General features: G+C 62.9%; 2 protein-coding genes and 1 long non-coding RNA gene across 4 annotated transcripts in view; 2 read left to right on the top strand and 1 right to left on the bottom strand.

The window, feature by feature from the left end:
- Window positions 1-12,884, top strand: part of UBAP2L (ubiquitin associated protein 2 like) — a 397,837-nt gene that overhangs the window by 184,137 nt on the left and 200,816 nt on the right. The gene's annotated exons all lie outside the window — the stretch shown is intronic.
- LOC140902418 (uncharacterized) lies at window positions 204-6,124 on the top strand. The gene is made up of 2 exons (XR_012156062.1): window positions 204-2,533; window positions 2,929-6,124. It is a non-coding gene; the product is annotated as an uncharacterized lncRNA (long non-coding RNA).
- Window positions 3,919-11,048, bottom strand: SLC39A1 (solute carrier family 39 member 1). 2 transcript variants are annotated; one of them, XM_073322461.1, is made up of 4 exons: window positions 10,974-11,048; window positions 8,426-8,782; window positions 7,508-7,638; window positions 3,919-6,170 (listed from the first exon to the last, which is right to left on the bottom strand). In XM_073322461.1, exons 2-4 carry the CDS (start codon window positions 8,622-8,624, stop codon window positions 5,481-5,483), a joined length of 1,020 nt encoding a protein of 339 aa, XP_073178562.1. In that variant the 5' UTR covers window positions 8,625-8,782; window positions 10,974-11,048; the 3' UTR covers window positions 3,919-5,480. The 2 variants fall into 2 exon arrangements, with proteins under 2 accessions (XP_073178562.1, XP_073178564.1); XM_073322463.1 differs by lacking the exon at window positions 10,974-11,048 and adding an exon at window positions 9,900-10,958.

The following is a 12,884-nucleotide window of genomic DNA, read 5'->3' as shown; positions in this document are numbered from 1 at the left end:
CGCCGTTCTCCCCCTAGGGGGCAGCCGAGGGAAACGAACTACCGCTCCCAGGGCGCCGAGCGCGCCACAGACGGGGGCGCGCGCAGGGGCTGCTGGGAGTTGTAGTCCCGCGCAGGGAGGAAGCGCGCGCTCTTCCGCGGCGGACGAGAGGCTCGGAGACTGCAGCTCCCGCCGTGCACCGCGCTGCCCATAACTCAGGGCCCAAGAATGCCTCGCAGGCGACCTGCCCCGCACGGGCCCGCTGCGGCCTGTCAGGAGTGGGGCGGGGAGGGGGATGGGCGCCGAGGGCTCCTGGTTTTGTTGCTGCTAAACGGCTTCAGCTGAGGGTGGCTTTACACAGATACAACAGCAGCGGGGCTAGAGCACCCCGAGAGCTGTGGGATGCTTGCAGCTGGAATTGCACGAGGCACGCGTGAACCCGGCCCCTGACTGCCCTTTGCACCCCTGCCTAGTGCAAGAAAAGAGAACGCCGCACGGGGCACGCGTGAACCCGGCCCCTGACTGCCCTTTGCACCCCTGCCTAGTGCAAGGAAAGAGAACGCCGCACGGGGCACGCGTGAACCCGGCCCCTGACTGCCCTTTGCACCCCTGCCTAGTGCAAGAAAAGAGAACGCCGCACGGGGCACGCGTGAACCCGGCCCCTGACTGCCCTTTGCACCCCTGCCTAGTGCAAGGAAAGAGAACGCCGCACGGGGCACGCGTGAACCCGGCCCCTGACTGCCCTTTGCACCCCTGCCTAGTGCAAGGAAAGAGAACGCCGCACGGGGCACGCGTGAACCCGGCCCCTGACTGCCCTTTGCACCCCTGCCTAGTGCAAGGAAAGAGAACGCCGCACGGGGCACGCGTGAACCCGGCCCCTGACTGCCCTTTGCACCCCTGCCTAGTGCAAGAAAAGAGAACGCCACACGGGGCACGCGTGAACCCGGCCCCCGACTGCCCTTTGCACCCCTGCCTAGTGCAAGGAAAGAGAACGCTGCACGGGGCACCCGTGAACCCGGCCCCCGACTGCCCTTTGCACCCCTGCCTAGTGCAAGGAAAGAGAACGCTGCACGGGGCACGCGTGAACCCGGCCCCTGACTGCCCTTTGCACCCCTGCCTAGTGCAAGGAAAGAGAACGCTGCACGGGGCACCCGTGAACCCGGCCCGACTGCCCTTTGCACCCCTGCCTAGTGCATGGAAAGAGAACGCTGCACGGGGCACCCGTGAACCCGGCCCCTGACTGCCCTTTGCACCCCTGCCTAGTGCAAGGAAAGAGAACGCTGCACGTGGCACCCGTGAACCCGGCCCCTGACTGCCCTTTGCACCCCTGCCTAGTGCATGGAAAGAGAACGCTGCACAGGGCACCCGTGAACCCGGCCCCTGACTGCCCTTTGCACCCCTGCCTAGTGCATGGAAAGAGAACGCTGCACGGGGCACCCGTGAACCTGGCCCCTAACTGCCCTTTGCACCATTGCTGAGGCCAGGGCAAAGCTGTGGAACGAACTCTCACAGGATCCAAGAGCTGCTACAGATTTCCCCCAGCTGCCATTCCAAGCACTAAGTGCATTTCTTTGGTCTGCCTCCGCCTGTGAAAACACATCGCACCGCCAACACCTCAGCCAGCATTATTTTTAAAACTTGCCAAACGAATGGTCAGGAATCAATTGCACGTGCACGTCTCCGCCTGAGAGGGAAAGGAAGGGAGAAGGAGAGAACCACATGAGAGAGTCCTGTCAAGTGACTGACACAGCCGTCAGGCACAGCGGCGCTGGCTGCAACAGACGAGCCGGTCAGACTGAACGGCAAAGACATGGCCCGCCCTCTGAACAATTCCCCAGCTCTGACTTCCCAGCCCTGCCTGGCTTCTTTGCTCTGGAGGGCCAGGCGTGCGTTACCTGGCACCAAGCATGGCCTTGGCTCTAAACCCATTTCAAAGCACTCTACAAACATACTCTAAGAAAACCTCGTAAAACCTGCATGAGATGGTGAATAATGGCATCCCCTCCTCTCTGTTCTGGATGGGGCAACAGGCCCAGAGCAGCGAAGTGACCTGCCCTAGGTCTCTTAATGGCCAGGAGGCCTGGAGCCACTGGGCACGTTAGGCCCTCAGCACTTCCAGGGAATAGGCTTTTACAATCCGGCCCTGGGGGAAGCAGAGTGAAATTAGCGACTGGGCTTCTTTACAACCCAACACCTTCTGTGATACAGTTAAACCTAAAAATGCCCCACAACAAACCTCCCCATCAAACCAAGCTCTGCTTTCCCGGGAGACACCAGAGCCTTCCCCATGGACAACAGACTCCAGCACCAGCCAGGCTAGCATGCTACCTCCCTGGCAACGGAGCTCCAAGCTGGCAGGCAAGGCAGGTTTGCAGCTGAAAGGCCTCTACAAGTGCTAAGCGTGATTTGGGAGGTCTGTAACCCCAGAGCTTTGTTCTATCCCAGAGGGCTGTGAGCAGGGCTCATTCAGTACCAGCCAAAAGCCCGAGGCACTTCTTGCTACATCCTACTGCAGACAGGCAGCCTGTTGCACGGGGGCTAGTGGAGGTTGTTGGTAAGTCACTGTTCTCTGCTTGAATGCATCGTGGGCCTGCTTGGCACTTCTGTGAATTTCTTCTGCACAGCAAATGGGCAGAGACTGCTGCTCTGGCCCAGTTAGCTGAGTAAAGCGAGATGCCCCATAAGGTTTGGAATTTGGCCCCCCTCTCTCCCATTACAGTGCCTAGCTCAGCAGGTCTGGGAGCACGGCCCCATGGGCACCAGCGTTCTCCTCCTACCCTCCCTCAGCCAGGCACAGCCCAAAGCTGGCATCAGTGAGAGGCAAAGGCCCGAAATCAGGGACAGGCACAAATCATTCATGCAGACAATGTAAAAAGCTGGGGGAATCCCTTCCCTCAGCATCCGTGAGTTTCATGGGTCATTTCTGATGCAAACATTTTTTAACTGCAGGTGTGAGGGGCTGGGGCCAAAGGCACAGGGATCGTAGGTGACGTCGACACTAACACGAGCGACATTCATGCCCCTCTGTTGCTCCGGAGTCTGGCTTTATCCTGCTTCATGGAACTGACCAAGCATTGGCCCAGGCTCCCTGCAGAGGGAGCAGGCCGGGTACATAGCTTACACCAGAGGGGACTGGGCCAGGATGGTGCTTTGAAGTCCCAGCCCTGGGCTGAGGGGCTAGCTGTACACGTAGGAGCCGGCTCGTGTGAAGTGGGGGGACAGAAGAGGCAGGATTCAAACCCCATTAGCAGCAGAGGGGCTCACGCTTGGCCCTAAGGGCTCTGCTCTCTCACTGACCAGCTGTGGCCCCGGGCCCTGCTCGGCACTGCCCAGGCAGGAGTTAAGGATGAACCTGCTTACTGCCGAGTGCAGGGAGCATGCAGAGCGGCGCCTGGCCAACGGCTCCCTCTAGAGGCGACGTGGATGTTCCTGTGCGGATAAGGGCTCTGCCATGCTAAGGTGTCCCCCCAGCACCACCACCTCGCTCAGTGGGGCACGAGTCCTGCTCCAGGAGGCGGACAAAGCGACCTGCCAGCCTGGAGCCCCCACTTGGGTACGTCCAAGCAAGTAGCACGCGCCAAGCTGGGATGTAGATCGCCCTCACTCGAGCCCACTGCCCCTGCACCAGCACCCCGAGGGTCCCATAACGTGCTCGGACCTCCAGCTTCGGGCCGAGCGCACCAGGGCCCTGTCAGGACCCACACGGACATGGCAGGCACAGTTGGCTGGAGCCACGTCCCCTGTGCACATAGCTAAGCCTGTCTGTGCACCCTGGACACACGCAGGTCCAGGCCTGGCGCTGGTTCTGTGCAGTGCAGGGGGAGGGGGAAAGTCACCCATAGAGAAATGGCTCTTTACAAACCAGGAGCCGTCACTGCCCTGGAGATCTGATCCGGGGAGAAGGGGCAGGGTTAAAAACACAGCACCCAAGAAGCTACAGAGTTTAAAGTCATTTTATTTTTCAATTCAAAAAGTTTCTCTGTCAGTCTTTTAACCAAACAGCTGTGTTTCCACCAGCGAGGCGGGAAGGAGAAACGGGCAGTTAGTAAAATAGACTCTCTGGATGGGAACCGGCTGGGTCTGGGTTTCCTACCACCTCCCAGGCTGCTGAAAAGAGGCTCTTTATAAAAATAGCGTTGTGGCCTTACGGAGCTGGACGGGTTCAGGCCATTTGGCCGTTCGGCCCAGGAAGCCAGGTCTGCCACACCAGCTGGGAGCACTTTAGATGCCAGAAGCTCTTTGAGGCAGGCCCATCTTTTTGTTCGGTCTCCATGCAGCTCCTGGCACCTTGGGGTCCCGGCCCACGGTGCTATGGCGACACAAGTGGCTCCATTGGAAGACTGAGTGTGGGAAAGGGACCGTGCTGGATGGCTCTAAGGCACTTTTATTCCGGTACGAGCAGGCCTCCTGCTGGGGACTGCCGTAGGGACACCCCCCTACAGGTACAAGAACTGGTACTCTCCAGCGGGCATGAACCGGCGCCATGTCGTGCTCTCACTGACGCTGGCCCGGTGTGTATAAAATAGGCCGCAGATTCAGTCTTTACTCTGTGTTCCTTAAAAAAAAATAATTAGTCATTCCCAGCTCCTCTTCCTAGCTGTTGCACATTACCAAGGTCAGGATCACGGTCCCCATGTTACAGATGGGGAAACTGAGGCACGGAGGGTGAAGTGACTTGCCCAAGATCGCCCAACGGCACGGCCAGGAACAGACCTGCAGGGCTCCTGAGACCCAGTCCAGTGCTCTAGCCACTAGGCCACACTGCCCTCCAATTGGGTGAAAACTGCAGTGGGAGGAGAGCGGAAGGAGGCATTGGCTCTGCAGGGCTCCTCCCTCTGGCACAGGGCGAAGGCCCAGGTCCAACCCGATACCCACCCCAGGAACAGCCCAAGCAAAGCAGGAGCATGGAAGACTGCAGGGGCAGCAAGGCCTGTCCCACCCCGCGCTCTCCTGGACTGGGGCCTCTGGCTAGAGGAACGCACCATCCCGGCCTTCCCGGGGATGCTGCCAGCTGGGCAACCGCCCCCCTGCAGAGGAGCTGGGGGCAGTGAAGCTACCCCAATCCGCCCCTGCCCCCGCAGGCCCCCGCTCAGCCACACATGCTCCCAAGGGCTTTGCAGAACCAGTGCCCGGCTCTGCGGCAGCGCTCATATTGAGGCATCCTCTGACTCTCCGCTGGCATGGCCAGGCTGGGGCCCTGGAGGAGCCATACCAGGGTCTAGGAAGCTATCCTGAGCCCCAGGCAGGTTTAGATTCAGAGGGCACTGGGATCAGTCCATGGGTCCTGCGCAGCAGGCAGGGGCCATGTCCAGCCCCACATGGGGGGTCCCCAGAGGGACCAACCAGCACCCTACCAGAGCAGGAACCCCCAGCATTTTCTCCAGTGCAGGGCCAGGCCCTGGCCCCGGCCCCGCAAGTCCTGGGATCCATCTCATGCTGCCGGCGGCAGGGGCACAAGGTGGGGGAGGGGTCTGTCCCTGGCAGTGGGGGCCCCGGGCAGCTCAGATCTTGATGAAGAGGATGCTGGTGACCAGGGCGAAGCCGGCGAGGAGCAGGATGATCTTAAGAATCCTCTGCTCGGAGGAGCTGAGCTCATGCGGCAGAATCTCCAGGAAGGTGATGTAGATGAAGGTGCCGGTGGCCAGCCCCTCCAGCACGCTGCGGGAGAGCTGGTGCAGGGCACCCGAGGTCTCCGTCAGGGCCACCCCTAGGCCGATCCCCAGCGGGGACATGAGGGCGAAGAGCAGCAGGCAGCCGACCACGGCCCGGGGGCGCAGCCGGCCCTGCAGCAGCTTGAGCGAGAGGCTGAAGGCAATGACGCACTTGTGGATGAGCAGGGCCAGGCAGATCTCCAGCACCTTGGCACTGGCCTCCTGCAGCCCCACGGCCAGCCCCTCGAAGACGGAGTGCAGCGAGAGCGAGAAGACCAGGATGAAGGAGCGGATGGCCGAGTGCGCGTTGAAGTCGACGTGCAGGTGGGGGCGCTCCTGGGCCGGGCCCCAGGCAGGGTGCAGGGGCCCCTCCTGCCAGTGCTGGGACTGGACGGTGCTGTCCTGGGCCGAGGCCCCCAGCAGCGCCCGTGTCTCCTCTAGGGAGCCAGACTGGTCCTTGTAGGCCAGCACAATCTGCTCCATCACCAACACCAGGAAGAAGCCCATGGCCAGGATGAACTCCTGCAAGGGGAACTGGAGCTGCAGAGGGAAGAGGCAGGTCAGCGAGGAGCTCGGCACCTCCCCCTCCTCCCCGGGACCACAGGGCTGGTGCCAAAGGTCCCCAGGGGCGAGAGCCCTCCCCCCACAGCAGCCTCGCAGCCATCTCACTGCTCAGCATGCAACGTGCCCCTCAGGAGGTGGGGGCATTGAGCAGGGGGCTGGAGGCAGAGAAGGGGGGCCCCCATTTCCAGCTCCAGAGGGTTCAGCGCTGCCAGTCACAGGGGACACAATGCGCTGTCCCCACCTGCATGCTGCAGCTCCCCCCGCCACAGTGAGGATGAAGCGCAGGGGCCTCCCCGCAGCAGGGAGCGGGGATTCGGCTTTTACCTTTGCAGGTTCCTGGGGCCAGATGGGCATTGCTAGGATTTTAATCAGACCTCTGCCCAGCCTAGCCCCAGGCTTCCCCCACCCTCCTATGAGTGCCACGTCCCTGGCAGACCCCAGACCTGACCCCCCAGCAATGCTTAGGCAGATCCTTCAGGGGGTGGGGGGAGGCTCCCTTCTTTTTGGGCAGGAGCATCTGGAACCAGTCTGGGTAAAGCACTAGAGGTGGCTGGGGCTAGGATCGCCTGCCGTGTAGGGATTTGGGGGGTGCACCCACACAGCCAGCGACGGTGGTGCTCCCAAGCCCCCTGTGCTGGGGGAGGCAGAGCTGAGGGGCTGGAGCAGAAGGCATCACTGCCGAGAAGCTGGGGCCGCCGGCTGCCAGGAAGCCGCGTGGGAAGGCAGGGGGGCGGGGGGGAGAGAGGAATGATCGTCAATGAGGCAAGCAGCTCCAGTGAGTCACCACAAGCCCCTGCTGTGCGATAGGCCAGGCTCTGCCCAGCCCAGCACCACCACCCCCCAGCCATTGCAGGGACACCGGGTTTGCACATAGCAACAGGTCCTGGCCACGGGCAGCCTCGCCCAGCCCCGACCCCCCACTCCGCCCCAGCCAGGAGCTCTGCATCTGAGCACACAGAGCGACCCCACCCCAAGCCATCCCCCATCCATAGCCCTGAAAATCCCACTCCAGTCAGAGCCTCAATGCTTCCCACCAGGGTCCCCCACAAACCACCCACCCCAGGCCTGTGTCCAGAGCCCCACGGCTTCCCCCCAGACAGCCCCCAACCAGACCTGAGCGTGCAGCATGGCAGCAGCAGGGGGTGCAGCCCCTGCCCCAGGGGCTAGGTCTCCCACAGAGCCCGCCAGGGATCACAGCAGTGCCCAGCCCGCTGGGGACCCTGGCTCTGGGTGTCCCATTACACATACAGACTCCAGACCAGAAGGGACCATTGAGCCCATCTCGTCTGGCCTCCTGCATCGCACACACTTACTGTGACTCTCAGGGCAGCCAGCGCTTCGTTGATGCTCGCCAGGTAGTCGGGGACCAGATCGAGGAGGCAGGTAGCCAGGAACACGCCACCCGCAAAGCAGCTCACCAGGCTCAGGACCTTTCTGCGCGTGTCTGCCAGGGAGGGAGGGAGGGAGACACAAATGACAAGCCCAGGCGGGGAGATGCATGGCTCTGCTGCTGTTCTGCCAGGGTGCCAACTGGTTTGGCCAGCCAACCGGGCAGCGAGCTGGGCTCCGAGACTGGACCTCTTCAGGGCCTGATCGTGCCTGCGGGCGACTAGCGAAGCCACGTGCCGCTCAGCGAGTTACGAACGCACAGTCTGGCCCAAGCGCTGCCGTGCCAGTGAGGTTTGGGTGCGGGACACAGACGCAGCAGGGCGCCTATCAAACTGAGCCCCTGTCCTGGAAAGGCAGTGCATTTCCCCGGCCCCATCTCGCTCCCCTCCGGCCCCAGGTGCGACTACCCATGAGGACGCCCAGGCTCTGGCTCAGCAGCGGTGAAAGGCTGCAGGGTTCTCAATGCTTCCGCCTGCCAGCGGCTTCGCCCCCAAACTTCCCCCTGATCAGAACTAATTGCTCCGGCCCCAGCTGGGCAGTGGAAGGGGCTAGCAGAACCCCTGGCAGCCGAACAGCCAGCAGAAGCCTGGTCCTGTGGGGAAGGCACTGGCCCAGATCCCAGGAGTCTGGCTTGGATCCTGCCTCTGCCACTGGCCCTGGGTGAATCTCTCTCCTCTCAGCTGCCCCCCCCCATACCCTGGGGGTGATCATGCTGCCCACTCCCCACCCTGGGTCTGGATGTTTAGTCACCGGACACTTGGAGCCGGGGTCAGGGCCGCCACTCCGCGTCGCTGAACAGCAGCTGCCCCGGAGTCTGGCGCTCCCCGCAGGCCGGGCCTTACCCAACGAACTGGCCCCGCTCCCGTGGGGCCGGAAGATGCAGAGCGGAGCTAGGCCGCACAAGATGGTCAGCAGCAGCAGCGTCACTAGGGAGCCCAGCTTCACCTCCAAGCCCATGGGGGACCGGAGCACAGCCATGCTGGAGCCAGGGCTCCAGATCATCTGGTCGGGGTCGGCCCTGGGTCCCGGCCACTCAGCCATGGCCCCGGAGCGGCTGGAAAGGCCTTTCCTGCTCCCTGTGTTCCCCTCAGGGGTGTGCACGGCCTGTCCACAGCGTGGGAGCCGAGCTCAGCGAGCAGGAGTCTTGGCCTGCCTCCGAAAGCGACGGGAGAGAGCGTCGTCTGCGAGCAGTGTCTGCCCTGCGAACGCAAAACGGATGTCAGCAGCCCCCGCCTAATGCCACAGGGGCGAGTTAGCTGGGGAACCAACGCACCCCGTGCTCCAGGGGCTCACACAGACGATCCCACAAAGAGCGAAGGACGGAACCCCGGGGCTCTCCCTCTTGCTGGCACTGGGGGCCGGGCTGAGTCATATGGACTCCAGAACCCCAGTTCAATTACAGGTTTAACCGTAGCCCCAGAACAGCTGCTGCAAGATGGCCCCCCATGTGCCACGGGGCTCAGGGGAGTGGTGCAGGGAGGCTGGGATGGGGTTCCTAGCTGGGGGCTTTTCCCCAACAGGAGACAGGGCACCAGCCCCCTTTTTCAGTTGCTGCCGCAGAAGAGGCGATCCAGGAAGGATCCCCCCTGAGTTCCCCCCCGCCACGCCAGGAATGGATGAGCTTCGTCCCACCCCCCACACACAATCTCCTAGCAAATCTTAGCTCCCAGGCACTTCCGACCTCTGGTTACCAGCATGTGACTCATGCAGTTCAGCCCCCCCATTCCCACCACATTCCTCCTGGGTGAGGCTGCCCTGTGGGACCCCAGTGGGCCGTAAGCCCCTGGCCCCCACGGTGGGGCTGGCACCAGCTGCGGAATACAGGCTGCATTCGGTGCTGGCGTGACCCGGCTAACTCCTGGGGCCACACCAGGGGGAGCTTGGGAAAAGGAGATTGAAGGAAATTGAAGGAAAGCGACGGGAGAGTGCTTCCTCTGCGAGCAGCATCTGCTCTGCAAACGCAAAACAGATGTCAGCAGCCCCGGCCCAATGCCACAGGGGCGAGTTAGCTGGGGAACCAGCAGGCATTTAGCAGGAGTGCTGGGATCCCAGCCTGCCCTCAAGCTAGCCGGGAATTTCAGGACTCCACGTACCCAGAAAAGGAAGCCCACATGCCCGCCCGGGTTTGCCCAAAGTGTCCTGAGGTGCCAAACAGCAGCTGCGGGCATGTTATCTGAGCTCTGCTGCATCATTCAGCCAACAATGAAGGGAATTTTGAACCCTCTCCCAACCACAGACAACCAATGGTCTTAAGATCAAAGTCCCCTTGGGAGTATTTATAAGCGGGTCTGCAGGGCACAGGCTGGTACTTCCCACCTTCCTAACGATCGGGTCATGGCCGCGGCCTCCGAGCCACCCGAGACGGGCAGCAATTCCACTCAGGGAAACTCCCGTCTCCACTCAGGGAAACCTTCGCTCTTCCTCCCAGCATGCTCTGGCAAGAGCTGCACTTGGTGCACGGTTCTCCGTAACTTCGCCCACGTCACCTCCTCGCAGCAGCTCTGCTGTGGCCATCCCACAGGAGCGGGACCCACACCTCAGCCGGCCTGAACTACTAAGCCACACGTGCCTTGGGAGGGCACCGCAGTTAAGCAGTGTTAGCCCCTTTCCTGGAGAAACTGAGGCACGGAAAGGCAGCTGCCCAAACACACAGGGCACCAGGCCTTCCCAGCTCCCAGTGTTCACCCCACCCCTGGCCCCCCGGCAGCGCCACCTTCTCCCAGCCCTCCGCAGTAGCAACCCCACCCTCGGTGTCATGACCGAGGTCGAGGGCCAGCAGAGGAAGTGACAAGGGGGCCATCGCCGCCTCCGGCTGGGGGGCTTTCCCAAGGGGGACCCCAGGGGCCAGCAGAGAGAAGTCCCGGGAAGCTGTTCACGGTCCCCCCGGGGCGCACAGCTCCTGGCCTGGACACGGCTGGGTCCGACCCGGGACCTCGCCCCTCCCGGGAGATCACACGCCGCAGGTCTAAAAATACCAGTCCCCGAGAGCCGGCGGCCGGTCCCGCTGGCGAAGCCCGGGGCGCTGCCACGCTGGAGCGAGGCAGGAGCAGCCGCCCCGGGGCCCCCGAGGCCGGGCCAGGGGCGAGCTCCAGGGGCCGGTTTTAGTAGCCCCGGGCCGGCAGCACAAACACAGACGGGGGGGGGCACTTAACCCCCCCCCCGCGAAAACCAGCCCAGCTCCGGCTGGAGCAGGCGGGCGGGGTCATGCAGGCCCGGGGGGGGCCCTACGGGGTCCGGCCCGGGGGGGCAGCCGGAGCGGGGGGGGCAGCTGGAGGGGGGGGGCCCTCCTCCCAGCCCTCCCGCGGGAACGGGGCTACTCGCGGGGGGCGGGGCTCAGCCGCCAGGCCCCGCCCCGCCCGGAGCCCCGAGGCTCCCCCCGCCCGGACTCACCTCCGGGCCTTCGCTACTTTGTCTCCGGGCCCGCTGCGAGCCGTGGCTGAGCGTTCGGAAGGGGCGTGGCCGGGGAAGTGCTTTCCGCCAATGGGGACGGGGAGGGCCAGCGATTGGCATCGCATGGGGGCCAATGAAAAGCAAGGAGATCCAGAGCCCGCCCCCTGCCTCCTTCCCCCCCACCGTGCCCAGGCCAGGCTCCCGGGCCGTGTCTACACTAGGGGTAGTGACCCTGCACACTCCTTATGGCACACAACAAACCGCAGCGTGGGGAGAGGGAGGCTTAGGGGGGTGGAGGAAACAGGGCAGAACTTTGGGGTCTGTGCCCCACGTGGCTCCCGGCACGCCTGAGCCAGGCACAGTGTCCCACTCCTTCGCCCTGCCAGAGCCGTTCACCCCTGGGTGCAGATACCCACTGCAGGGCGGGCACCGGCTCTGCACCGGAGCCTGAACCCTCCACGCCACCACCAGTGGGGACGAGGCCTCGGCACAAGGTGCACTGCTAAGACGCTTCGATCTCAGAGCAGACGGGGCTGCTGGAGCTCTCAGGCCTGCTGCCTGGTTGAGGTGAAGCCTAGAGTTTGCCCCTGCCAGCTAACCCGGGTTACGAGTGGCAGCTGGCAATGGCAAATCCTGCAGGCACGCTCCATCCCCATGCCCTGGTCACCCTGTCCCAGGATAACTTCCCAAAGCTGCAGCCAACCTGTTCCAAAATGTCAGGGAAGGCTCTAGTCTTCATTGGACAAAACCCGGGTGATTCTGGAGAAAATCAGAGCAGGGAAATGGAGGATGCAGGGATAGGGCCACCCAGGGGGGAACCGGACAGTTTGCCCCGGGCCCCAAAACCAAACAGCATTGTGATCTGGCACAGGGGGTCGCAGCACCACCCACGTTTGGCCCGGCTGTCCTGTGACTGGGCCAATCCTGAGCCGTGCTGCGACCCTGCACACCAGGTCACGATTCCTGGAGCAGGAGCTCCTGCTGCAGGGGACATGCAGGGCTCCCCTACCCATACCCCAACACAGGGGCCTTCCCTCGGGGGTCACTTTCTTGGCAGCATGGCAGGGGGCTTCAGCTGCAGATTTTGCCCCTGGGGCCTAAAAACCTCTGTGCGGCTCTGAGAGCGCCAGACAGTTGGTTAGCAAACCCAGCAGCTGATGGCCCCATGACACCTTCCAGCAACATCCTGCACCTCAGCTCTGTCCTGCCCCCCTGAATGACAGCTCCCAGCCAAAGAAAAAGAAGCAGTAATGGCAGGGGGGGAAAGAGTGAGATTGGGGGTTGGGGGAGCCTGTTCTTTGCTGTGCCTTGTTCCCCATCAGTAACCCCGCTGGGATCCGGGGCTTGTCCAGCAATGAGGGAGTTATAGGCAGAGCTTCATTTGTAATGAAAGAGGCTCTGGGGTTTGGAACTGCCTAGCCCAGAGATGCCGGGGCTACAAAATGCCAGGCCCAGAGGTGCCAGGGCTCAGCCCTGGAAAGCCTCGATACAAATTAAGCAGTGGTTTTAGGCGGCTGTCCCGGTACCACTCCCCAGGTCTGATGCAGCCAGGCCCCTCCGCCTGCCCTCAATTGGCTTCAGTGGGGTCACTCCTGATTTACACTCGCTCGGTGGAGCGAGAGGAGGATCCAGCCCTTGGCAGGATCATGCCAAGTGCAGTTGCATCCTGCCGCCAAACCGGCTCCTGGGACAAAGCACTTTTCTTCGGCTGGCTGCACAGGGCTGCCTGCAGCCCCACCTCAGGGGGTCAATGTCCAACCTCCGCCGCCCGCCTGCGAGCTGCTTAAAAGGGCAATGCCAGCCTTCCCTGGCACAGCCTGGGGCCGGGCGCCCAGTGTTTGCTAATGGGTGTGGCCGTGAGCCAGCAGCACAGTGCCCCAGTGAGAGGGTCTGTCAGCTTGTCCTGGGGGC

This window comes from Lepidochelys kempii, chromosome 24 (assembly GCF_965140265.1).
Source record: "Lepidochelys kempii isolate rLepKem1 chromosome 24, rLepKem1.hap2, whole genome shotgun sequence".
Taxonomy (NCBI): domain Eukaryota; kingdom Metazoa; phylum Chordata; order Testudines; family Cheloniidae; genus Lepidochelys; species Lepidochelys kempii.
Note: the sequence above shows the minus strand (reverse complement) of the source record. Positions and strands in the feature narration are given on the sequence as shown.

Bases quoted from the DNA above. Each gene is read 5' to 3' on its own strand.
- SLC39A1 (XM_073322461.1), bottom strand. From the start codon at position 8,624: ATGGCTGAGTGGCCGGGACCCAGGGCCGACCCCGACCAGATGATCTGG. The intron at 7,639-8,425 runs GTAAGGCCCGGC...CCTCCCTGGCAG, and splicing joins GAGCGGGGCCAGTTCGTTGG to ACACGCGCAGAAAGGTCCTG. The intron at 6,171-7,507 runs GTAAGTGTGTGC...TTCCCTCTGCAG, and splicing joins TGGCTGCCCTGAGAGTCACA to CTCCAGTTCCCCTTGCAGGA.